The 27,754-nt window shown below is 46.6% G+C and overlaps 1 protein-coding gene across 1 annotated transcript in view; it reads right to left on the reverse strand.

Annotated features, from left to right (window-relative positions):
• SDCCAG8 (SHH signaling and ciliogenesis regulator SDCCAG8) overlaps positions 1-27,754 on the reverse strand; it is a 1,376,087-nt gene that overhangs the window by 1,281,023 nt on the left and 67,310 nt on the right. The window contains exon 3 of the mRNA XM_086925289.1: positions 9,148-9,233. Within this exon, the coding sequence (XP_086781415.1) occupies positions 9,148-9,233 (86 nt within the window). The remainder of the gene's footprint in view (positions 1-9,147; positions 9,234-27,754) is intronic.

A 27,754-nucleotide genomic window follows, 5' to 3' on the forward strand; every position in this document is an offset into this window, starting at 1 on the left:
GCAATAAGTGCTCCCTCATGGAATCTGGGAGCGCTCCCTTGTCCAGAACCTTGGGATGAATCGGAAGCAGTTTGTCTATCAGGGACCCGGAGAATGCTTCATAGAATTCAGCAGGGAGACCACCCCCTACCTGTGTCTTGGCAGTCTGATTCCACCACCTTAAGCCGTTCCAGTTTGGTCAATAGGGCTCCACGTTCCTTACGCTCCTCCGCAGAGAACCAAGCTGTGGCAAGTCTGCCAGGTATTCAGAGAGTAAATGTGTGTTAAGTTGTTGGGGTGCAGTGTACACTTTCCTTAGGCGAAGATATAATTTATCGCCTGATGGGAATAAACACATGCTCCAATCAACCTCTCACAGCCAATATGGGCTGTGGACTGGTTTCAGGTTTAATCAGCCGTTCCAGTATGTGCCCCGCCCTGTCTCTCTCCATGTACAGTATCCTCAACTGGAGAGCCTCACACACTTCTCCAGTCGGTCCCATAGTGTGCAGACCTGATGTTGCGCTGTCCAAATCCTGCAATGTCCCTGGGTTGGTGGAGAGTGCTCTTTAGGGCCATCAATTCAGTTTCTTTTTGCATCAATTCCCTTTCCAAAGTCTGCTGCATTCCCATGGATGTTGCCATGCAGATTCCTTTTCCGACCATTTTCATGGCGTCCTACTCTACCACTCTGCTCCATGCACTACCCCAGTTGGTGTCAAAATAATTCCCTATGGCGTCTTTCATGGTCTTCAGAAAAAAACGAGTCTGTCAGCGCCTCTGCTTTGAGTCACCACAACAGTATCCTAGGTGTCAGTCTAATCAGGGAGTAGGTTTCACTTTCTCTTCGTTTATTTTTATGGAGCATAGACAAAGTACTAATTACTTCTCTTTGATTAGTGGCCTTTTCCTGTTGGGATTGAGGTACTTCTTTTTCCTTTCTTCTTACAAATTTGCTCTTCATTATGTGTTCCCCGTTACCATCACCCGCCCCAGTATGTGTACCAGCACCCTGCCACCACCCCATAACACCTCCACCCAATCACTCCCTAACATTCCCATCCTAACACAACCACCCTACCGCCACCACCATACCCACACCACACCATCCTACCAGTACTTTGCACCACCACCCTTCCACCACCCAGCTATCACCAACATGCAATAACCTCCACTGTAGCACCACCACCAACCCAACTACAACCACTACCAGTCTTATCACAACCAACTTACCCTAACCACTCTACCACCACCATTTTACCCCAACAATCACCCTAACCACACCACCGCCAGGCTGCCAGCTTCCTACCACCACCTTAACTACCACCAAACTAAAAATCACTTCCCTAAATACCACCCCCTGACCCTAACCATCACCATCTTCACCGCCATCGTCCTAATCAAAATTACCACCTGAACACAACAGAAGCTACCACCACCCTAACCAGACTATCACCACCACCACAGCCCTAACCACCACCAACCTAACCATAACCATCACCACCCTAACCACCTACTAAATGAAACTGTCGCTGCGACAGTGTCATAACACTTTTTTGTTTGTTTTCTCTTTAGCCATGCAAAGTTAATAGTTCCCAAAGGAGACCTATTGGTTTTTGCCAATGTTTATCTCAATTTCTTTTTTAGTCGTTCAGACTTCAATCCCTCAATCTACATGAGAAGTCTCTTCTGGAAAAAGAATGCACTGTTGCTGTAACCCTCCTGGTGGGTGCTACGTTTCCTCCTGATTGTATTTCTTGTTTGGAATGTAACCTGTTTCGCATCAAGAAAGGGAACTGAGAGGGGAGGAGCCAAGATGGCGACGGGAGAAGACGTGTAGGCTCCCGGCTCCGACAGCTACCTTTCCTCCGCGCTGATTATCCTGCATCTAATCCTGCAATTTTGGTGGCGGAATGCGCGCCACGTTGTGCTGACTCGTCTCGACCTTCCCGGGTCTCCCAACTCGCCCGGCAGCCGGAGAAAACCGAGTGACGACATCCAGCCCTGGCCCCGGGACTACGCCACCACACGTCCCCGAGTATGGAAGGCTGAGAGGCGGCTGATCTGCCTGGGACTCGCCGATACTGTGAGGGTGACATTCCCCTCCCGACTCGGACCCATTGTTGCGCAGCCTGCCGAGGAACGCCGCGATCAGCGCCCTGTGATCTGGTACCCCTCGAGAGGCATTTCGAGCAGAGCGTCTTTGTCTGCGGCTGGTGGAGAGGGAGAAGGAACACACGGCCATGTTGGGATGAAGTTTGTTGCCTGCCCCCTCGGCCTGGTGTGCGGCCGGCAGCTCCGCAGTCTCCCGCGTTGACGGCCGACCTTCCTTGATTTTAAGTGCTTGGAGCCCTGTACTGCTGTTAGACCGCGCCACACTCGCATTTTAGTTTGCGCTGTGCCTCGACCACTAGGATGGGGTCTGCTGCCTTGGAGTATGGGGGTGAGCACCCGTCCTTGTTTGCCGGTGATGGTGCCCGAAGAGAACTGGGGGCCAGTTTGCTCGTTCCTCTCCGGGAGCGTGACTGCGGGAAGCCCCAACCACCGCTTTCTTACAAGACTATCCTGGCCGCCCTGACCGAATTTAGGACGGAGATGAGGGTTGGTTTTCGAGCGCTGAGTGATTGTCTCGACACTATGGCGGCCGATCTCCGGAGGGATCGTACTGCGGGTGGCCAGCCGACCCTGGGACTGTCCCCATTTGAATCTACGAGGGGTGCAATATCGCTTTTTACTGGAGGTGAAGCCGTGACTTTCCCTGTCTCTATGGAAGCCTGCCACCGGCCGACCAGTGTGTGTGTTTGCGATACTTTGTTTCCTTTGTCTCCGGAGCTTGACACTTTGCCGCCTGAAACAATGTTACTGCCTCACACCTGGGACGCGCAACAGCTGGCCCCTTCGGCGGTTTTCCTATTGTTGCCTTCAGTTTGCGCTCCGGAGACCCCACATTTTTCGGATGGACTTTGGAACTTGATTGCTCAGGACGAAGGATTTACTGGTGATGTCCGGTGGCCATTTTGTGGGACTGCTTTATTCTCCTTCAGTATGCAGCCATTTTGGTCCTTTGTCTGGGCGGGGATGGGCCTTCTTTGTGTGCTTCGTTTTGGGGTTTGTACGAGGTCGGGTCAGGGCTAGGTTCTTTTTTACGTAGTCGGTTGCGTGGCTGGTTGGACCGGGACTGGGAGTGGTACATACTTGTTTAAGTCGCACACGATATATTGACTTTCCCCTAACTGTTGTTTGTATTAATGTCTGATTCTCGGTAGTCGCAAATGAGTGGGGATAGTGTTCTTGACTGGGGGGCTGGGACTGTTTGGATTGGCTCCTCCTCCCGTTTCCCTGATAGTTTTTGAGAGTTGCGGATTGGAATGGTCTGGTCTCACTCTCTATATCTCAGAGTTTATATTCTTTTCTTCTCTTCCTTTACTTTTACTACATTTCGGGTTCTTTATGGGGCAACAGGCACATTGTCGGGGGGGGGTAGGCTGTAGCCTCCGCATTGGTGTAGGGTGGGGGGGTAGATTTATTTCTCTTATTTAGTTTCTATGGGCCTTTTTCTCATTTTTCTGCGCTTTCTTGTACTGTTTTCCTTTCTGGGTCTGTGATAGAGGATGGTTGGGAGTGGGTGGCGCTGGGAGTGGCACGAGCTTAGTTCCTGTCGTCTGCTTGTTTTTCTACTGTATTGCTACTCTGATGGGATACTTCACGCAATTGTTGCTATTATTCTTGCTGCCTACTCATGTGGGTTCTAATGTACGGGCTCGGATCTCCTTTGTACCTATCCTGTATTGATTTCTGTTTAATTTGGAAAAACCTAAAAATTAACCTTCACTTCTCCTTCCCCCTGGCGACGTAATTTTCAGTGTAAATGTTTTTAATTGTTGCTATATCACCTGATGCCATTGGGGGGACCGTAATGTTGGCACCTGCGCTCACACGTTTTGTGGCCGGCCGGATGGTTGTAGGCCCGTATTTGTATTTCTGCAATATGCGCAATAAAGGTTTTCAAAAATTTAAAAAAAAAAAAAAGAAAGGGAACTGATTAGGTGATAATGGGGACCATATGCCGAGCCTCACTGTCACCTCTGTTGCGCCCTCTTTTAGTAGTTCATGTCTCTATGATTCTTGAAAAAAATAGTTTTGATTCATCAGTTTCTGTAATATATTTTCTTTTCTGTGGCTGACATTAAAGTGAGAAAGTAAAGTATAACTCTCGCCTCCATGTTCTCAATCAATGTAGGACTTTCAAGCATTGATGTTATGAAAATTTGCATTAACCGTCCCCAAAATAATATTTCTAGCCTTAGAAAGGAATGCACTAATCAGTACAGCAAAATTACTTTTCTCTTTTTAAAAAAAAAAACGGTTCTAGAACACACTCAAGGAGTGAATACGTAAAAGTGTGATAATAACGAGCGAGTTTGCATTATAGATAATTAACTGATTTCTTAACTCACTTAGAAAAGTATTCACCAGCCGCCTTACTTTGCACCAGTAGTAAAACGCAAACTTTATTCACAGTGGACGTTAAGTACAATAGTTTGTGTTGGATCAGTTTCCAGTGCAGTCAGTCTACATTTAAACAAAGAAAGGGGTGCACTTTATGCCGCATATTCAATTTAAAAGCTATGTTTTAGTCAGGAATGAAGTTTGCTGCACCTAAAACGAACTTCAAACTCTGTGGTCGTTATCGCCTAACAAGCACCAGAGCTACATTTTAAAAGGGGATACTGCCGTAGATATACCTGTCCTCTTTAAGCAGTTCTATCATTTACAAACTGAGTTTTCGGAGCAATATTCACATTTTACCCACTAAAAAACACAACAAATGAGCAAAAAAAAGTAATTTACACTGATGTATGAGCTTTGGAGAGCGAATTCACTCGAGTTACTTCCACTTCCCGTCAAACCAATATTCCTTCAGAGAAACAATCACACTACCTGTCTAAACACATCACACACAATGTTTAAAACACGATGCACTGATTAGCAATGCTTCTCGGCTTCTGCGCTCACTGTAGCATTAAAGAAATCAAATTCCGCAACAGGAGCCAGCAAAAGATCAGCTAGTTTAAAGCATTAGAGAGATTAGCTGCTGGGTGAATTTCAGTACAACTTCGCAGCCAAGGTAAGCTCGTTAAACCTTTCATGAAATGAGTGCCGCAGGTTAAAGGGTATATACCTTTGGATTTATATGTTAATTAAGATGCTAGGGGGTAGACTTCAATTTCTCAGATTGAATTAAGTCCAGCGCCTATGCGGTGGCCATGGAAACTCTGTGAGAAACAGGAATGTCACTCCGGACTGTAGCCTAACAAAGAAAAGGCATAATTTCCGCGATCTCACTTATGTGATGTACTTCCTGTTTGCTTGTAGTACTATTGACTCTCACTAATTAATGCCGGTCTTGCCTATTTAGACTTTGCATATTAATCCATCTTACTAAACAATAAATAATCGGTTTTAAACCCTTTTTCCTTTTCTTGTGGGTCCTTGGGGGCCCACTATACCCCCTGTTACCTCCAGTAAGTCCCACACAGCTGGATTGCTAAGAGGTTATCGGAGGCCATGCTCCCTTTCTCCACCACTCTGCAAACGCGCCTCTCGGCACACTACTGGTTGGAGGAAGAAGTCGACCTTTGTCCTGAGGCCCTCAAGAGCCACGGGAACTTCCTCCCCTAACCAGCAGTGCGCCAGGAGGCGCGTTTGTATAGTGGTAGAGAAAGAGGGTGTGACCTCTGACAACCTCTTAGCAATTCCGCTGTGTGGAAATTACTCGAGGTAACAGGAGGGGTTGTTCGCACCCAAGGACCCCCTGGAGGCAAGGGGACTTCATTCCCCAACCAGCAGCGCACCAGGAGGTGCTTTTGCAGACTGGTGGAGAAAGGGGGAGGGGCATACGGCAAGTTGGAAGCTTTAAAAAAAATTATTATTATTAGGGAAGGGGGGTTGGGTAGCCCCCCTTCCCTGGGCGGATTTTGGCCCAAGGGACCCCATCCCCTGGGGCCAGGCATTTTTAGAATGAAGTGGGGAGCTGCGTGGCCCCCCAGGCTGATTTCGGCGCCAGGGACCCCATTCCCTGTTGCCCGGCCTTTCTTTTTTTTAAACTCTTTTTTTATTTAAAGGGAGGGAGATCCCCTCCCTTGTTTTATTCGGCCCTGGGAACCCTATCCTCCGGGGCCTGCCCCTTTTTATATATATATATTTATTTTTTTTAAAGGGAGGGGGGACATGCGGACTCCCTCCCTGGCCAATTACGGCCCGGGGACCCCATCCCCTGGGGCCAGGCCAATACTGTGGGTGCCCTGGTCCCTGGAATCATTAGATTGTCTGTTGACAATGATATTCCATTTATTCATTTCAATGATTTTTTAAATTATTTTATCATCAAAGAAGGTTGCATAGGCTTCACAGTTTTCCCTAGAGGTGTTAGGGATTACAGTGGGATTGTTGATCTCCCTAATGCTGTTTGTTAATGATGAAGATTTTCCTGTACCAATGTTTGGCTTTATCTAGTTGGGATCTTATGTAAGATACTTTGGCATTCCATATTACCTTTTTGCAAGTATTTCTCCGATCTCTGTCCTTAGCAGATTCAAATATCAAGTGGAAGGTTTGTGTCTCCATATTGTCTCAGCACGTGTGAGTCTCCTCCTGTCTTCGTGCAAGTTTTGGTAGAGCAATGGGTGAGATACTTTGCTTTTTTGTCTTTTGAGTTGAAGAGGTACCACATTTTTCAGTGTCTGCCATTATTGGTTGTAATGCTCATTTAGCTCTAGTATGTTTTGTAGATAAATAGGGGGTGAGAGGTTTCTCTTGCATAAGGAGGTTTGGTTAACCCTGCTGATGGACCTGGTGTCTCTAACCCAACTTTTAAGTTTGATCCATGGCCTCTAGCTTTATGTTCAAGAGTTGTGATGCGGAATAAGAGTTGATGATGGTCTAACCAATCATTTGGTTGGTATAGTTAACCCAATACATTATCCCCAAGGAGATGTGGGCGCCACCAGACTTTCAGCTCCAGCACTAAGAAGAAGATTCACATTATCCCCACAAGAAGCATGCACTACCAGAGACATTCAACTGCAGCACTGGGGAGGGAGTGGTAGGAGAGTCACATCTCCCAGGGAAGACATGTGGACTGCTGGAAACATTAAAAAAAGAAGATATACATTATTCCGAGGAAAGGCAGGCCCTGCCAGTGACATTCAACTCCAGCATTGGGGAGAAGTTACATATCATCCAGAGATCTTATGCTCCAGCAGTGGGAAGGGGAATCACATTATCCCAAGAAGACACTTGGGAGTGTGTGTGTGTGTGTGGGGGGGGGGGGGGGGGGGGGGGGGATTCACATTATCATGAGGAGCCACAAGCACCGTCAGATTTATTCAGCTCCATCAATGTGGAGAAGATTCACATTATCCCCATGAGACGTGCACTACCAGACACTTTCAGCTCCAGCACCACGGGAAAATTCATAGTAGCCCAAGGAGACACGGGTCCCGCAAGAGACATTCAGCTCCAGCACTGGGAAGAAGATTCCCATTATCGAGAGGGAAAGCGAGCACCATCAGAGACATTTAGCTCCAGCACAGGGAAGAATGTTCACATTATCCTGAGAAGATGCTGGCATAAGTGCTTAGTATTTCTGTACAGACGCAGCCTGCACAAACATCCAAACAACAGACTAATAGAAACTAAGACAAGCGGTCTGCATACAAACAAAAAGGCAAAATGATAGAAAGTATCAGAAAGAAAGAGATTACATTTAAGTATTAGGGCATACGTGAGACGGTGCCAGATATGCAATTATATTATTTGTATGGACAAGCACAATACGCTTTTTACTGGCAAAACGCGCCACCATTCACACTACATGTTGCGGGAGAAGCGGGGCGGTTCATCTAATACCACTCAAAGCAATGATTGTTAACAAGACCACTGTCTTCGAAAGGGATGACGTGGATACGGTGCAATGTACGTCTCATGCTTGGAATGAACTGGGGAAGCTTGCACGGCGGCTCCCGTTTTACGCATCGGCAATGCCGCTGGTCCACCATATGGCGATATCTGTGGCGAGTGAAATGGGATCCCTAACAGCTATGAACAATATAGGGGCACATACCATGGGTGATATCTACCCCAATGGGAAATGTATAGATCTCCAGAGTTTTGTCGGGGACAGGGAAGGATCTTTCATGTTGACATTCATATACAGTAGATTACGGGCTGCAGTGTAGTCGCTATAACCATGTTTCCCTGATGAACCACCAACTCTGGGGGCTCGACAACTTATATATACTACGCAAACTCGGAATAAACTAGTCACTCGCTTGTATGCAGCTTCCCAGATGGATGAGGCGGCTGTTGGTGTGGGCCCCATGGGTAAATGGAATGCAATTTTACCCCAACCTCTGACAGAGGATGAATGGGCAGTTTGTTGTAAATTAACAGGTCAATTTGTTGCATACAGGAATCTTAGACGTATACATTATAAATATGTCCACCAAATGTACTACACACCAGCGCAACTCTACAAGTATGACCTGAGGGACCCACACTGCTGTAAGAGATGTCTTGCCGAAAATACCGATTTTTAACCTTTGGCATGGAGCTGTCAAAAAGAAGCTGATTTCGAAGTGAAAGTCACAGTGGCCTTAACTGAAATGGTGGGTGGAAAAATAGAATGTCGTATGAATGTTTGCTTGCTAGGAAATGTACTTAATCTTAAGGCTACCAATCGGAAGTTGGTAGCTATAGCGCTACTACTGGCGAAACGCAGGGTCTCACTCCTTTGGGATGGCAGACCTGCACCAAAACCAGTATACTGGTTAAGGGATATAGCCTACTGTCGGGATCAACTTACCTGCTATGCATAATAACTGCCTAGTGCTTCAAGACCGCGTGACATTTGGGGCCCATTCACTGCATATATGTTAACCAACCCTCCTGACTAATGACATTCTGTATGATGATAATGTACATTTTGTATATTTTTGGTAACATTTATGATCCAATATCATTCCTGTACTATATGATGCTGTCAACTTTCTGCTATGTATTCTGTACAAATGTGAACATGATGTTGATTTTTAATGGTTGCTAAAATATGAAAATTCATAAATAAAATAGAAACAAATTTTAAAAAAAGTATTTGGGCATACGTACTGTAGGTGGCTTTCTCAAACTTCTTGGCGAGAATTCTTCATTCTCTTTGCTTTGTTGCTCTCTAAGCAAAGCCTTAAGTTGGTTAACTGTTGAAAAACAGGATAAAGTTAAGAGGGTTACAACTTCAAAGAGTGGATATCTGTCACGATCCCACTCCAAAAATGTTTTGTGGAATTGGATGAATATAAACAGGTTTCTACACAATAAAACAAGTGTCATGCACGGATAATGTAGACCAAATACCCGAGGGTGTGTATGACATGTTTATTTCGAGTGCAAAGTTTCAGAAATTGTGCAAATGTTACAGGGACGAAATTGGACACCCTTTTCAACTGGGGCTTGGACTGAGCACAAAATGCCTTGTGGGAGCCGGGCTGAGATAAAAATGTTTTGCAGGAGATATTTTCTCCTTAAGTCAGCACTCTAAGCAAGGCTTTTGAACTCTAGGTATGCCATGCACAGAATTTTCAAATGAAATACTATGAAATTAATGTTGCAAAATGTCCTCAAAATATCCTAAAATAATGCACCTTTGCACATCCCTAAAATACCCTTTTGTCAAAAGCTATTTCTAAACAGTCTCGGGCATGTCCAAGACAACATCAAATCTCATAATGTTGTTCTTACCCACTTCACCTCCATTAAAAACAAAGAACGAAAAGATAGGTCTTCTGTTATATTTTCAATTTTAATTTGCTTTATTCGAGGTTAACTCATAAAAGCATTTACAAACAACATTAAAAACCCATAAAAACATTTACATATTTTTCTTTAAAAAAATAAGTCTAAAAAGTTATAAAAGTGCCTCAATTGCATTATTACATACATCTTCTGCTATAGTGCACAATGATCTCCTCCCCAAATCCCCCAAAAATGTAAGCTTCACTGCACTGTTAGAGAAGCTGCAAGCACATAAACTGAAAATGGGAGCAGATCAGGGAAAGGGATTACAGAAACTGTGTTTAGAGAAACTAATTATCGTACTCCTGCAAAAAGCTGCAGGGTTGCGGTTCTCCTCCTGCTTCTGCTGTATAACTTTTGACACATAATTTGGAATGCTAATCCACTCCACAACAGCAGACCTATTAACAAGAGACTATTTCTAGGCAAGGATGTCTTTTTGCTGTGTAATTCATTAAAAGCGTCCTACTTAGACATAAAAATCATCTGTAGGCAGATAATGTAATGTTTAATTCTTAAAATGACTCTGCTCTGTTATTATACAACACATGCATAACTAAGAATCCCTGCTCAATTTTACAGCTTCTCTAAGGTATTATAGATCCTCTGAATGAACTTGACCCTACGCTTAATAATGGCTCCCTCTTCAACATTCCTACATACAACAGTGGGCGGATATTTCTATGATGAACCAGCCAAACTGTGGAATTTGTTACCCACAGACATAAGATCCACCAACCACCATCTTATCTTCAAAACATAAGCCGAGTCAAAGTTATCTTTATTCTGCCAATGCATCCGACCATAAAAGCACAGATTTAAAAACAGTTCAGATTAAGATTAAAACATATGCTATTTTACATTATTTAAAAAAACAAATAGCATCATAGTAAAGAGCCCTCCCATAAGGCAATTAAAATGCATAATTTGTCCTCAATTTCATAGCAGTAGCAATATAACTGAGTACAGTAGTGCAAATTTCAAGTGAAGCTAGACTTTGTAAATGTAATAAACCTTCTTCATAGGAAGTTAAGTGCTTATGCACAAGTAGTGGGCATATAAAGTGCATTCCAATGTATGGTACAGGGTGCAAAAGAGCATAAAACGCACTGTGGATTGGGCAGAGATAGCGTCACAAGGACAACATGGAAGAGAAGCATCCCAGGTGCCTTCTAAAGGAAAAAGCTTTTCAAAAGTAGATCATATTCAGTATCAGTCTGGTTAAATAAAATCTATATTCTAGGTTGGAAATCCAAGATAAGTAAGGTTTCGTGCTTATGTTGATGGAAATTTGCATGTAACTGATAAATGAAGTCATATCAAGTGATCTTTAAGGTCCGAGTTCCTCTCTATAGGATTCAAAACTTTGTTTGGCTATTTCTTTATATTTAGGAGTAATATTTCCAGGCGAGTCAAAAAGATAGCCGTACCCCAAAATATGAAAGGCATTTTTTTAACATAAGTCACCCACAGGATAGCAGACATGCTATCTAAATTAAGGCAGTCTGCCAATACTTGCCTTGAAAACTCTGCCCTAAGAGTATGCCATAGCTTTAGCCACAATAATAAAGAGGCCATATTAACTTGGTCCTCCACAAAACCCAAGCATAGTTCCAGGTGCGAAATAAAACTCCATGTGGCTTTTGGAATGGCTAAAATACTACACAAAAATCTGTTTTCAGCTACCTGTAATTTACCAGAAACGGCACAGCCCCAGACTCCAGCTCCATATGTTCCAACTGAAAGGCACTTGCATTTATAAAGCGGGATCATTCCTTAATTGGCTTATAATCTAGTCTTTTAGCAAATCTAAAGATTGTGTCACAGTCAACCCCCACCTTTTGCACTCTTTGATTTATTAACCAGTCCCATATACCATTCGCGTCCAATAGTATCCGTAGATAATTGAAAACAGGTGCCTTTTATATGGGTGCCCCGGCTATGTAAATGTTTTTAGACTTGGTGTTTTTCAGACCGCAGGTCATGATGAATGTTTTTTGCTGGTTCACCTTAAGATTAAGTTTGGTCACAAAATCATGGAAGCCATTTAAATGATTTTAAAGACCACTGGCAGTTAATGGTAAGAGAACCACGTTGTCCGCATAGAGCAGTGCCAGGATTGCCTGGGGACCAATTCTGGGGATGTCCGTCCTATATGATCTTAAAACAGTTTCCAAAGAATTGATATATAATAAAAAGAGGAAGGGGGCTAATATACAGCCCTGCCTGACCCTCTAGCAACTCTTATCGGACTAGTACAATCCCCATTCTGCCTATAGTTGACTTTCGTTGTGAAGTTCAAATGTAAAATTTTTACAAGTTCTAGGAGAGGAGCATCAACACCTGCCGGGGCCATCAACCCGCATAACATACCCCTGTCTACTAGGTCAAAAGCACAGGAGAATTTCATAAAAGCAACATGTAAAGCACCTTCCCTTGGTTTAGCATATTTTCTTGTGATAAGTGTGAGATTTAAGGTTAGCTCCACAGTCCCTAAACCGGTCGGAAACCATGTTGTACTGGTGAGAAAAAGGAGTTTAACTTAGATTATTCAAGAGCTGGGTCTTCCTCATATGACGACTATATTCACAACACAAGTGTACAACAACAGTACACTAAACCATGGCAAACTATGCTTCTCAGGGTATGGAAACAAGTTTGCTGTTATACATGTGTCACTGTACATTGAATTATGCCTAATGTTGCAGGTAGATACATTTATGTTAGAAGAACACACGTATATTATGTGACAAGGTAAATGTGTATATCAGACCATGTCATAATTGCTGCTTCCAAGTATAGGTACATATATAGATGGGTTTATACCTGCTACTAAAACTTTAGGAAATGTCATGCATATATATGTATGTATTAACAATTTAATTACAGTTATTTAAGGAAAACAAAGGTGCATACTTCATTACAAGATACATTTGCACATCAGATCATGTACATATTGCTGCTTCTCTGTACATATGAATATTTATGTAGAGGGGTTTACTCCAGCCACTAAAACTTTTCCAGGTGACGTGTATATATGCATGTATAAGTTAACTTCAGGTGTGTTCTAAAAACAACTTTTGTCCCATCCCTCCTCTCTCCGATTCATCCAAAACCTTTCTGACTACTATGAACTCCCAAACATCCTTGTCAAACTTCACTCTCCTTTTTAGCCATGTCACCCAACTAACAGGCATACACAACTACAACTTACAGACACAACTTACTACTTCCCCTTTCAAATACATTCCAATCCTTCTATCTCTACTCTAAACTCCAATAACCACACAAGAAATCAAGAGCACACACCTAACACAACTAATGCGCACAGAAAAAGAAATAAATAAACTCTTCTTACTATCTGCTAACTATTAACTCTAATCTTGGGTTCTGGAGTAGCATACTACTTGCTGCAAAGCACTTTAACGCCTTGTCAGTGGTAGTAAGTACTATGTAAATATAATTTACAACTCAAAGTAGGGTCTCACCTGTTAGTTTGCTGTTCCAATGGAACAGATGAAGGGAGTCTACCCTACATCAAGTAAATGTTTGGTAGCTGGAGGTATGTGTAGTGGCCATCCCCCAGTGAACAAGCTACTTAACTTTGGTAATTATGTTTCTGCTGGATACACTATCTAGCAGCAGATTCCTCATCATTTGAATACTCTTCAGCCATAACACTGGATACGTAAACTTTTCAGCAGTATCTCTGCGTTCCAGATGGTGGTACCTTGCGGATTCACACTGGCACCGGTCTGCTCTGGAAACGATGTGCAGGGCTTATATAGGGCCGACCCTCATACACTGACATTAGGTGCTTTTGAGACTTTCTGTGTTCCCAGATGCAGAGTCCCACAAGCAAATTGATAGACAGTGTGCAGACTTGAGATCTTATTATCAGATATAGGCCAACCACAGAATGGGGAGGACAGCAGGGAATCTGCAGCTAGTTAGAGTCTCGGCCAAAAAGAGCATTACGAAAGGTGAGTAACTTGTTCATCTGATACAGACTTCTAGCCACAGATTCTGCAACTTTTGAATAGATAGCAAAGCAATACCTATTCAGAAGTGAGTCTGTGGATGGACCCAAATTAGAAGGTCCTGCAGGACCAAGCAAGCAAAATGTCCCTCTCCGCAAACCTGACTATTCAGACAATAATGCTCAGTCAATGTACGGAAGGATGTCCATGTAACCGCCTGGCAAATGTTTAGGACAGGCACCCCACTTGTCAATGCAGTGGTAGCAGCTTTGGCCATGGTAGAATGAGCATGCAGTCCTTCTGGAGGTTGAATCTTTGCCAATGCGTAACAGATCTTAATGCAGAGCACGATCCAGCTGGAGATGGTTCTCTCCTGTACTGCCTTGCTTTTTTTCACTCAAGCGAACCCCACAAGGAGCTGATTATCCACCTGGTTCTCTTTGGTAAAACCTATGTAGGAGCTCAGCACTCTTTTGGGGTCCAAGAGATGAAGTCTCTCCTCCTCAGAGATAGACAGAGCATAGAACGCCAGCAGGGTGATGGTTTGAACGATGAGGAACAGCATCACAACTTTCAGCAGATAGGATGCCCGTGTCCGCAGAACTAGTTTGCCTTGGAAGAAGGAAGTGTACGGTGAATTGAAGCAAAGAGCCGAAATGGTATATTGTGGGAATCAATTATAACCTGTGATAATTGTTTCCTCAGACATTGCCTGCAAGCCAAATAGTTTATTTGAAGCGTGGAACAAGACATATTTTAACAATTTTCAATTATGCTTTAAAGTCTCTGAAAATTATATTAACATATATATATATATATGTATAACACAGACATTCAACATGAGAAGGCTTACACAAGATCATCCTCACTGTTATGATATACAATATAGGTGCTTTTTGATAGTTTTAGTTCCTAAACCACCTGGAGGTAGTAGCAATGGCAAGGACTCACAGGAAGAATCCTCCGCTTATTGTTTGTTCCTTGCAAAGAAACTTAGTTCATTCATAGTACATTGAATGAATAAATGGATGAATTTATACTTATATAGAGCATGGCTACCCTGAGGCCTCTCAGCGCTGAGGACTGACGCAGATGGACACAAGGCAGAGAGTTTAAAGCAGATCCTTGAAGAGGCAAGTTTTGAGGTGTTTTCGAAAGCTGAAAGGTTCGGCTCCTTCCGTAGATGTAAAGGAAGGGTAGTCCTGAGATTAGAGGCGTTGAAAGAAAAAGAGCGCCCGTCCCATCTTGTTCTTTGTATTTTTGCCGAAACAGCAAGATACGAGGAGTTGGAGCGGAGTTTTCTGGGCGGATGTTAAGGGGTAGTGAAGGATGAGTAATGACCGGGCCCTTCCTCCAAAAGACCTTATGAGCCACGCACATGCCTTGAATTGTATCCTTGCCGTGATAGGGAGCCAATGAAGGCTCCTCAACGCAGGTTTGGCAGATTGCCTGCGAGGAGCAAGCGAGCAGCACAGTTCTGGTTAGTCTGAAGCTTTTGAATAGTGAAGTGGGGTGATCCCAAATAGAGGGTGTTCCCCTAGTCCAGGCGAGAGAGAATAAGAGCTTGCACCAGGATCCTTCTCGCCAGGAAGGGGAGTAGAGGAAGGATCGTACGCAGCATCCTAATCAGGCCGTAGCAGATAGCTGAGAGCTTGGTGGCCTGATAGTTAAAGTTAAGAGAAGAATCAAGCCACATACCAAGGCTCTTGATCTGGACTTTTGGGTCTGGGGCAGTGCCAAGACAGTCCGGCCAGAGGAGGGCAGGGTTGAAGGAGGGTGAGTTGCCGAGGAGCATAAGCTCGGTCTTGTCCCTATTGAGCTTAAGGCATGAGAGTTCCATCCACTCGGCCACCGCCTCTAGGCAAGGACCTAGGGAGCTAGATGACCTCTCGGGGTGGGTGAATGCCACCACAAGCTGCGTGTCATCTGCGTAGGTGATGATTTTTATGCCGAAAGGATAGAGGATCTCCGCCAAGGGTCTCAGATATTAAATAGTGTGGGGCTCAGAGACGAGCCCTGGGGGACCCCACATCTAAGCGGCAACAGGGTTGACACAACATCTCCTTCAAACACCTGAAAAAAACGGTCGCTGAGAAAGGACTGGAACCAGGTTAAAGCTGTGCCGGTCACTCCAAGATTCTTAAGTCGACAGTAGAAGATGTTATGATTGACAGTGTCGAATGAAGCACTAAGATCGAGGAGAATGATTGCTGCCTCCCTGGTCTAGTATCTTCCTCGCCTCCTCAGTTACTGCCAAAAGGGCAGTCTCTGCCCCTAGCTGAGGGCGGAAACCTGTTTGGGAGTAGTGGAAAAGGTTGTTAGACTCCAGATACTCTACCAGCGTGGTATTACCATGTTTTTCAAGCAGCTTACTCAGCCAGGGAAGGAGGGAGATGGGACGACAATTGGTTAGGTTGGACTGGTCAAGGTTGGGTTTCTTTACAAGGGCCTTCACCAATGCACATTTCCAGGCAAGGGGGACCATACCGGAAGGGATGGATGAGTTTAAGATGTCCAGAATTACAGGACAAATGATGTTGGCAACCAGAGTAAGAGGCTGTGGGGGAGCGGGATCAGTTGGAGAGCCCGAGGTTATCTTGGGCATAATCAGGTCAAGTGGGTCTGAGTCCAAGAGAGGGAATTGCCCTAATGAGAACTGAGATTTGGGTTGCAGTTCTACAGTCTGGAAAGCACAAGGAACCTTCTGAGAAGCTGGGAAGGATGAGTATATATTATGAATTTTTTGTTGAAAGAATTCCGCTAGGTTATTACAACAAATAAGTGCCCCCTCTGAGAATGGTGGTTTCTGGGGCAAGGTAGAGAGAGTTTTGGCAATCCGAAAGATCTCTTTAGGTGAATTTGCGGCAAGATTAATTTTTTCTCCTCATAAAAGGCAACTTGGTCGTTTTAATTTCGGACTTATATAGACTGATTGCTGCTCTATGGTGTGATTACCTGGGTTCTGAGTAGTACTGCCTCCACCTTCTCTCTAACCTTTTGCATGCTTGTTTTAACTCTCTTAGATTAGGTGAGAACCAGGGTGCCGTCTTTGATCTACTTTTCTTGTGGTTAGGTCTCTTGGGGAGGACTGAGTCTAGAGAGCTTATGATCCAGAGGTTAAAATTATCATTGGCCATATTAGGGTTAGAATCAATGGCTGGTCTAATAACCTCAAGAACTGAAGTCCATTGGTCAGTAGGGAGCTTAGACCAATTCCGTTCCAACACAGGCATTGTGTTGGAAGGGAGGGTAAGTCCACAGGTTTCCCAAGTTAGGGGGATCAAAAAATGATCCGTCCAAGGGAGTGGAATTGGAGTGGCTACCACAAGCACCTGCAGGTTACTGAAAACAGGGTCGAGAAGATGTCCTTTGAAATGCGTAGATGTAAATCCTTTCTGGATGAGCTGAAGCCGTAAGAGATTCATTGATAACTCATTAGCCGAAGAATCGGCAGGATCATCTAGGTGAATGTTAAGATCCCCAAGGACGGTAAAATTTGATGGGGCTAGGGCCAGGTTAGCTACGGTGGTGGAGAGGCGGGTAAGAAATTGCCCTACGGCCCGGGGGGGGGGCGATAAAGATAATAGCTAGACCGCCTCCTCTGCCAGTCCTACGATCTTCCCTGAGAACTGAATAGCCCGGGGGAAGGGTTTGAACAAGAACAGTATCCGCTTCGCCATGAAGCCATGTCTCGGTTAGGAAGAGAGAGTCCGGTTTTAGCTCTTCCGGTAATAAAGCAAGCTCAGTTTTGTGTCTGGGGAGTGATCTGCAATTCAAAAGGAACATCCTTAAGGAGGAAGAGGTAATAACAGAGTCTGAAGTTGTATTGTGTGTCTGGAAGGCAAAATTGCAGTGGGAACAGTGGGAGGGACTGTTAGCAACGTTCATAACATACGAGCAGTTTACATTGAAAGCCCTTCTGATCCTGTGCAGAGTTTGGGGGCTATAGCAGATATTTCCAGAGAAACTGCCGGGGGTCATGGCCCCTGGTCCCGGCCGGGCTCGGATGGGCGCAGACGGTCTTGCCTTTGGCGCGCGACCGGCGCGCCCGCTTCGCGTCGGGCAGGGCATCAGGTTTATATCTGGGAAGGAGGCAACCACTAGACCGCTAACCTCACAGAAACCGGAAGGTGCCTAATTTCCCTCCACTCAACCGGAAGTCACCTGTGGAGAGAAGCAAGTAAAGTGCGAATCAGGTAAGATAATGGTACAACAGTTCAAATTGAGCAAAGTCGTGCTGTGCAGTTTGGGAAAGTGCAAGAATCACAACAGGAGCAAATTAAAACAAGTTAATTTGATTCTAAAAGATTTTTAAATCAGGCAACCGTGCAATATTCAGAGGAGCATACAGTCAAAGCATTCTGCCTTGCAGGCTCCTCCTCTTAAAGGGTAGACTCGTTTTGGCCGTATTAAATCGTGGCCTCCTCAGACAAGAAAACACGTACCGGGAGAGAAATATTAGTGATCACAAACCTTGATGGAAGAACCATTCATAAATAGACTTGACTTTCAATACAAAAATATCCCTTTTTCTGAAGATTACGATACGAAGAAGCAGGAAGCAAAAAATGCTTCAGCCTGGGTGGGTGTATGTGGGCATACTCCCAGTGTAGATGGTTGCTCTTCAAACACTGGTGGGCTGTTTGAAACTGAACAGACTGCACATCAAATAAGTCAGGATCAGATTCAGATTGCAGTGGGAAAAACCTTTCAAAAGAATTGCATCACAACTGGTAACTTAAACAAAGTGGGCTGATCTGGCAACCTTAACAAAGCAGATAGGGGTGAAAGATAACCTTTAATGGTGCCCAAAGCAAAGCTTTGCCGTGCAAGATACTGAACAAATACCAGAATGCCCGATAACCTGGCCCGGAGGGGTCAATATGACCTGTGCCGCACCAAGTCACACAAAGATGTCCCAACTACAGGTGTATACAATTTTCATTGATGGGTGCCTAGCTGCCAAAATTATATCAACCACCTCCAAAGGAAGGTTCAAGGTGGTCAGCTGTCAGCACTCAATCTACGCACAGGAAGGTGGAGATTGAAAAGGCCTGGGTGCAGAACCCTGCTCTTTTGCTTCGAGATCAGGTCGAGATCAGGTCTCCCAAGTGGGGCAGCCTGATCTGAGGTCTTTTGCTCAAGCCCAGACATTCTGGATACCATACTCTCCGTGCCCTATCATTAGCTGCTAGGATGATTCTGGCCAAGTCTGTTCTGATCTTCTTGAGAACTCAGGCAGGAGTGTAGTCAGCAGAATGGCACACAGGAGTCCTGAGTTCCACTTGAGGCAGAATGAGTCTCCGAGCGAGAGACGCCTTGGAAACTTCAAAGTGCAGAAGGGCTGATATTGTGCATTCTCAGTGGTGGCAAAAAGATTGATCCAAAGCTCTTCCCATTCATAGACAAGATCTTGCACCAACTCTGGATGTAGCTGCCATTCATCCTCTGCTAGGCATTGATGGCTGAGCTGATCCGCCCTAGCATTAAATGATCCTGCCAGGTGGTTCACCACCATTAAAATTCCTTGATAGTCCAGCCATTTCCAGAAGCGTAAGACCTACAGGCACAGGATCCGTGCCCCCAAACCACCCTGCTTGTGGAGCAGGGACACTCTGGAAACCAGACTCCTCTGATCTCCAAGTCCATGAGATGGCAGCTGCACTGCTAGTTCGGGTGGGGAACGGGAGAGGGGCCTGCTACTGACCCAATCGCAGTCAAGTTACCACAGCTGTAGATCTTTTGCAGTCTTCTCCGAAATCTGAACGTGGTTGGAGAGGTGCCCATGATGTTGAGCTCGCTGGGACTTCAAATCCCACTGCAGAGCCTGCATATGCCGCCTGGATGCTTGACCAGCAGGATGGCAGAGGCCATCAGTCTTGACAGTCTCAGACCTGAACTCACTCAAATTCAGGACCAAGTCTGAAAGATTAGGAAATCCTGAATGTCTAGGAATCTCCTTCCCTGTAGAAAGGCACAAAACTGAACCATGACAAGTAAGGCTCTGATGAAAGAGAGTGACTGAGAAGGAGTCAGGTGTGACTTCGGCATGTTTATAGTTACACCAAAGGTGGCAGGAGGTTTGTCGCAGTCTGGATATGGTTGACGTCTGCCTGGTGTGAGCCTGCCTTCAATAACCAATTGTCTAGGTAGGGGAAGACAAGCACCTCTGACCTCCGAAGGTGTGTTGCCACCACCGCCATCCCTTTCGTGAACACCTGAAGGGCACAGGTGGGATCATAGAGGAGCACAGCAAACTGAAAATGTTCCTCTCCTACTACGAACTGCAGGTATAGTCGATGGGCCGGTAGGAAGAGAATATGGACACAGGCGTTCTGCACGTCCAATGCTACCATCAAGTCTCCAAGGTCCAGGGCAGACAAGATCTGGGCCATGGTGAGCATTTTGAACTTCTCCTACTGGAGGAAGGCATTGAAAGGGTGCAGATACAGAATAGGCCACGTACCTTTGTACTTCTTGGGCGCCAGAAAGTAGCAGGAATAACAACCACATTCTACTTTTGGCACCGGCACCCTCTCAACAGCCTTTATGGCCGAAAGGGCTTGCACTTCCTGCTACAAAATGTAGAGACGGTCCTCCTTCAGTTGCTGAGGTCTGGTGGAAGGTGCAGTGGACAAGAGAAAAAAAGGGTAAGGTGTACCCCCGTACAAACAATCTGTAGGACCCACCTGTCTGACGTGATCGCTTTCCAAACAGGTAAGAATCAGTGGATTCTGCCTTCCACCAGCTGCCTGTGTCCCTGCAAAGGCACACTAAAGACATTTGGCAGATGGCGAAGCAGGGAGTAGATTGGGTGGCACACTGCCCTTGGCTGTGGGGAGGTGGGCACCACAGTCTCTACCATGAAACTGCTGGGGTTGGACAGGTTGGCGGTAAAGGACACCTCGAACAAAGCTGCGCAAGGAGCTTTGAAATGGCTGAGGTTAGATCTTTGAAATGGCTGAGGTTAGTGAGGCAGGGCGGAAAGGCCCAGAGAGCAAACGGTAGCCCTGTTCTCCTAGAGAGCGTGATCAGCTTCGCCCCCAAACAGGCGAGTCCCATCAGTGGGTTGATTCATCTCGGAGGACTGAACATCACTGAAGCACCCAGTTGATCACAGCCACAAATGGCAGAGCTTGTGCCTATGGCCTGTCTGATGTAATCGAAGGTGTCCAAGCTGCAACGGATCGTGAACTTGGCAACATCAGGATCCTCCCTAATTGCCTGAGACAGTACAGGGCAAAGGTCTTTGGGCACACCAGGGAGGACTTGTTCCACCGAATCCCAGAGGATGTGAGAGAAGCTTCCCAACAAACAGCTGGTTTTGATGATTGGAGAAACAAGCTGCAAGAAGACTTTCTCCACCTGTGAGGTGACTATCAATACCTTGCACACGGGAGCATCATGTTGCCGCCCACTTAGATTCACTATCATGGGGAGTGGTAGAAAATGTGTTTGGATTAGAACGGCTGGTAGAAGCCTGCACCACTAGGCTTTCTGACAAGGGGTGGTACAAAAGAAAAGCAAGGTCACCATGGGCAGGGGGGTGCCACGACAAGGCCTGGCCCAAGCCCCCAATAAGGTATCCATCTGTGCCTCTTTAAAGGGGAGAATGGGCACAGAAGACATTTGTCCCATTTGGAGGCCTCCGTCAGTACATCAGTTTTAACCACCAAGGTGGGGAGGTGGAGGTCAAGAACTTTGGCTGTCTTGTGCATCACCATGGCAAAGGAAGCAGATCCGAAGGGGGCTTGTCCAGGGGGAGAAAAAGACTGGTCTCGAGGTATCGGACCACTAAGCTCCTGTGTGTCCTCGTACCAGTTGCAAATTAGGTGAGGGCTGAGCAAACTCATCACTCAGATCACAATCATTTTGAAAATCTGTACCAAAAAGGGGAATGCAAAGATGTGCTGTCGAGGCTTTGGTAATTCAGGTGGGGGTTGCGGCACATCGGGTGGTTTCGGCGTGACGTAAGTCGAGGTCAGACCGGCATTAATGCGGCGTCAGAGAGGACAATCTGGCTACCTCTTCAGGTCCAAAACAAAAAAGGAAGTGTAGAGGAAATGATAGAATCACCCTCCTGGTAGATCCGTATAAACAAAGAGATTCTATCAAAAAACGTGCAAGTGTTAATTTTTAGGATTTTTTCAATTTTCTTCTATTGAAAGGAAAGTAGAGTGTGGCTCTTCATCAGACCAGTGAGATGAAGGCACTATGTGCTTTTAAAATACCCCTCACACACTAAGAATCCCTTAGTGTCATGCTTCATCATGGGGGTCTTCCCGTCCCTCTACGGGGCGGGGCGTGCTACGACCTACGAGCTACGCGGGAGCACTTTATTTTGTGGTGAATGACTATGTGTTAGTGCAGTGACAGTGGAGGTAGTGAGGTGTAGGGACCTGGTGATATGATTAAAAGGTTTAAAAATTCCCTGGCTAGTGGAAAAAATAATTGTATTCACTTCCCTGGCTGGGAATGTTAAAAAGGGGTTGTGACCTACCAGGTCGACATGTTTCAAAGACAGTCCCCTACTGTCTGATCACAGTATTTTAAAAGCACATAGTGCCTATATCCCACCGGTCTGATGAAGAGCCACACTCTACCTACCTCTTCAGGTGGCAAAGTCAGTATCAGCATCAATGTGCCTGGGGCGACATGGGTCGTGGCAGCAGAGTCAGAGGCAAGACAAATACAGAGGGTCCTAATGGTGCCAAGGGGAAAACAATCAGCAGTATCCTAAGTGAAAGGCCTCTCTGCACCTTGGGGCCCGAATGCACACCAGGGGGAGTCGGCGGGGTTCCAAAGAGCCAGACCATGGTTGCCTAGAACTCTTCCAACTGACACAGCGTGGCTGAAGGCACCGGAAATTTGGGTTGTGCTGGGATCAGCTGCAGGATCAGCTCTAAAGTTGGCCGACTTTGGGAGTGAGATCGAGAAGGGTGGCGCCGCACCCACGCTTGGTAAAGCAACTGCAAGTGCTGTGAGGGAGAAGAATCTCGTTTTGATTTATTGAGTTTGTTACGCTTACCTGAGAACTTGGGAGTGCAACGAAGACTGACCTCTGGAGCAGGTTTGACATCTCCGGAACGGGAACAGGACTGAAAGTGGGCCTTGGACGAGAAGCAGGACTTGGAATAGCCCCAGTGGGGCGACTCTGAGTTCATGAACACACAGTCGCCGCAGGCCTTGGAGTCGTGGCTCAACCTCATACACCACAGGAACATCTAATGGGGACCTGTTACAGACATTTGCTTTATACAGTGCTTACAAGGCTAGACACCTGTCGTTTTAGGTGCACACTGTAAGAAATTTCATATAAGATATCAAAGTAATTGTCTTAGAGAGATGAGAGGGCGCTCTGGATCCAAGTCTAGTGCCATGGAAAGAAACAAACCAATGTTAGCGCACGGAAGTGGAGCCTAGGTAAACCCTGCACATCATTTCTGAATCAGAGAGCTTCAGTGCTGAGCGAGCAGGGTGCCAGTTTCTAGCATGCAGAAGTATACTGCTGAAAAGTTTCCAGATCCAGTCTGACACCTGTGGAATATTCAAAAGGTAAGGAATCTGTGATTAGAAGTCTCTATCAGAAATAAATAATTAAGTAGTCTATAGTATCCCAGGGCTCACATCTTAGTTTTGTAAGCTGTAGCTTTTTGGGGCTCACAAAGAACGGTGATGGATTAAACCCAGATCTTTTGAATGGGTATGAGTGTTTGATTGATTCGGATGCTCCATCCATCACGACACCCTTTTGTACCGCTTTTGGCCGCCATTATTGTGGCAGGGTATGCTCAGACGTGAGTCCCTTGCTCGCTTTGCCACTGGATTCAAGCAAGCCAGGCTGAAGACGGCTGGAATGCCAGAAACCGGTCCACAGAAGCTTGTTTCCGGTCCAGGGAAGACATGGCTTGGCGGTTCGGGCTGGACTGTTCCCATGAGGCACAGGGTCAGACTCATTTGCATACAGCCATGTCTGAACTGGGGTGGCAGAGTGGGCTAAACAACGGTGATGGATTAAACCCAGATCATTTGACTGGGTGTGAGTGTTTGATTGATTCAGATGCTCCATCCATCACCACCCCCTTTTATACCGCTTTTGGCCGCCATAAGTGTGGCAGGGTTGCTCAGACCTGAGTCTCTTGCTCACTTTACCACTGGATTCAAGCAAGCCGGGCTGAAGACGGCTGGAATGCCAGAAACCGGTCCTCGGAAGCTTGTTTCCGGTCCAGGGAAGACATGGCTTGGCGGTTCGGGCTGGACTGTTCCCATGAGGCACAGGGTCAGACTGATTTGCATATAGCCATGTCTGAACTGGGGTGGCAGAGTGGGCTAAAGAACGGTGATGGATTAAACCCAGATCTTTTGACTGGGTGTGAGTGTTTGATTGATTCAGATGCTCCATCCATCACCACCCCCTTTTGTACCGCTTTTGGCCGCCATAAGTGTGGCAGGGTATGCTCAGATGTGAGTCCCTTGCTCACTTTGCCACTGGATTCAAGCAAGCCGGGCTGAAGACGGCTGGAATGCCAGAAACCGGTCCTCGGAAGCTTGTTTCCGGTCCAGGGAAGACATGGCTTGGCAGTTCGGGCTGGACTGTTCCCATGAGGCACAGGGTCAGACTGATTTGCATATAGCCATGTCTGAACTGGGGTGGCAGAGTGGGCTAAAGAACGGTGATGGATTAAACCCAGATCATTTGACTGGGTGTGAGAGTTTGATTGATTCATATGCTCCATCCATCACCACCCCCTTTTATACCGCTTTTGCCCACCATTAGTGTGGCAGGGTATGCTCAGACGTGAGTCCCTTGCTCACTTTGCCACTGGATTCAAGCAAGCCGGGCTGAAGACGGCTGGAATGCCAGAAACCGGTCCTCGGAAGCTTGTTTCCGGTCCAGGGAAGACATGGCTTGGCGGTTCGGGCTGGACTGTTCCCATGAGGCACAGGGTCAGACTGATTTGCATATAGCCATGTCTGAACTGGGGTGGCAGAGTGAGCTAAAGAACGGTGATGGATTAAACCCAGATCTTTTGACTGGGTGTGAGTGTTTGATTGATTCAGATGCTCCATCCATCACCACCCCCTTTTGCACCGCTTTTGGCCGCCATAAGTGTGGCAGGGTATGCTCAGACGTGAGTCCCTTGCTCACTTTGCCACTGGATTCAAGCAAGCCGGGCTGAAGAAGGCTGAAATGCCAGAAACCAGTCCTCGGAAGCTTGTTTCCGGTCCAGAGAAGACATGGCTTGGCGGTTCGGGCTGGACTGTTCCCATGAGGCACAGGGTCAGACTGATTTGCATACAGCCATGTCTGAACTGGGGTGGCAGAGTGGGCTAAAGAACGGTGATGGATTAAACCCAGATCTTTTGACTGAGTGTGAGTGTTTAATTGATTCAGATGCTCCATCCATCACCACCCCCTTTTGAACCGCTTTTGGCCGCCATAAGTGTGGCAGGGTATTCCCAGACGTGAGTCCCTTGCTCACTTTGCCACTGGACTCAAGCAAGTTGGGCTGAAGACGGCTGGAATGCCAGAAACCGGTCCTCGGAAGCTTGTTTCCGGTCCAGGGAAGACATGGCTTGTCGGTTCGGGCTGGACTGTTCCCATGAGGCACAGGGTCAGACTGATTTGCATATAGCCATGTCTGAACTGGGGTTGTCAGAGTGGGCTAAAGAACGGTGATGGATTAAACCCAGATCTTTTGACTGGGTGTGAGTGTTTGATTGATTCAGATGCTCCATCCATCACCACCCCCTTTTGTACCGCTTGTGAGAAGTTGGCCTGATATGCAGTGCTCACTATTCTAGTGATCACTATGTATCAGTCCAAACAACCCTTATTGATGATTGGTTGTAAGTCAACCGATAGACCAGCTATCCTAGTAGCATGGACAAGAGCAGTCTTTAGGCTAGACTCTAGAGGGCGTGTTAAGCCAGCTGTTATACCATCACATATACCCCTTGAACACCAGTGAAAGGACACCACACAAGTTGTTATGAAAATAAAGTGTATTTATTTAGAACACAACAACCCTGGACTCTTTATGAGGACAGGGTGCTAAGCACAATACAAAGCTCTTAAGAAAATACGCAAAGTTGCACAATTTACACAAATGCCCGAGGGGCACGAAAAACCATATACTCTAAAAGTGGAATGCGAAATTACTAGCAGGTAAGTACTACGCTAATAGGCTTTGGGATCGCTAGGACTTGACTACTGAACCTTCAGATTACTAGCAGGACGCCTAGGGAGATCGGGTGCAGAGTGTGCACTCTCACGCGGGATGCGGAACAAAGTCTATGGTTGCTAGGAATTACAAAGTTAGTGTTATCAGACGAATCCGACTAGGTAGAGCTGAAACGAAAAAGGATCTGGACCCTTGGATAGTGAGGCTATGCTGGGGCACCGAAATGCCAAAGTTACCTAGCCCAGGGGCTGGGGCTGCATAGGTCTGGAAAGACGTCGGGAATCCTCGTTGAGTCTATGGAGCCTGAAAGAAGAAGTTGCTGGCAGGCGACCAGTGAAGAGATTCGGATGGATCCAAGCCTGGATCGGAGATGGAAGACACCAGTAAGCAGAGGGGACCAAGTTCTGAATCACTAGCCAGTGATTAGATGGGCACCAGGATGGCACCGGATGGAGTCACCTCGACCAGGTGAGTGGGCGACGCTGGGCTCTGCAGTCTCACGGACCAGGAGGCGTTGTCGGCGACCAGGATGGAGGTGCGAGCTGTCCCACGATGGTATCTGCTGTCGACGTCGCTGGACCCAGGATTGGGGCAACAAGTCTTGGCAAATGCAAGCCCACGCGGTGGACTTAAAATGGCGTCTGGAGTGGACCAGGAGGGTCCGGGGTGCTCCTCTTTTGGAGGGGAGCAAGGGCCAGTCTGGAGCAACCAGACCAGCGGTGTTGATGTCGTCGTTCGTCGTCTAGAAGGCCACAAGCCAGCAGGCTAGTAGCCAGACAACACAGTGAGCAGCAAAGAGCAGAAGGGCCCCACGCAGATCTGGTGGATGCTGGAGGGCTGAACTTCGGTTCTGGAGCTGCTCAGGGTTGGGGCTTCTCAGACCCCGAAGCACTCACTTGAGGATCCCTCGGCGGTCGTGCTGGGCAAGAGTCGTGCAGTCTTGAAGATGGCCGGTCCCTCGAGGTCTCGTCGCACCCACGGATCTCAGCTGAGCTGACGATGTGGGTAGAGGTCAGAGGTGCCAGGGAAGCCGGGTCTTGTGCTGGTCAGTTGGATTCCGGAGGAAGGACGTGCAGCAAACCGCAGTGTTCTTGGATGGTGCCTGCGGGTGCAGGGTGACTACTCCTTAGTCACAAGGGAGAAATCTTGAGAAGAAGTCGAGAGTTCCTTTCGTAGAAAGTAGTTTCAGGATTCAAAGATGATCTAATTTGGAAGGGGGCCCGCTCCTATCTTTATACTAGGAAAAGGGGCTGGTACGCGACTAGGTCTTGCCCATGGGTGGGACCAGGAAGGGGGGTGGTTACACCCCTCTCCCATGCCGGACTTTCCCCAGCTCAGGGGCTGGTGTGCCCCTGGAACTGGTTCTAGCCGGCAGATGCATAGTGAGCACCGGGGTGCCACTTGCAGTCACCTTCCTCTAAAGCCCTGCCTACCCAGGATACACAAAACTTTGTCTGGGATGGTGCTAGCACCGCCCCGGACAGGAAACCCTTTGTCCAAGCCTCCCTCGCTGGAAGGACTCCCAGCAGCAGGAGGTCAGACTTGTGTCTGTGGTGGCAGCATCCATTTTGTGATGCTGAGGCTTTAGTTAACTTTAACTGGGGTTCACAGTTACATACATGTCGTGTCCCTCTAGAAGGGTGGAATGCTAACCCCGTCGCCAGAATTGGCGAGGGGTTAGTATTCCAATTCGTATGACACCTTACTCGACATGTTTTGATAAAGCGATACCAGAGTTAGCATATAACCGCTGAGGAAATA

This window comes from Lissotriton vulgaris, chromosome 6 (genome assembly GCF_964263255.1).
Source record: "Lissotriton vulgaris chromosome 6, aLisVul1.2, whole genome shotgun sequence".
In the NCBI taxonomy this organism is placed as follows: Eukaryota; Metazoa; Chordata; class Amphibia; order Caudata; family Salamandridae; genus Lissotriton; species Lissotriton vulgaris.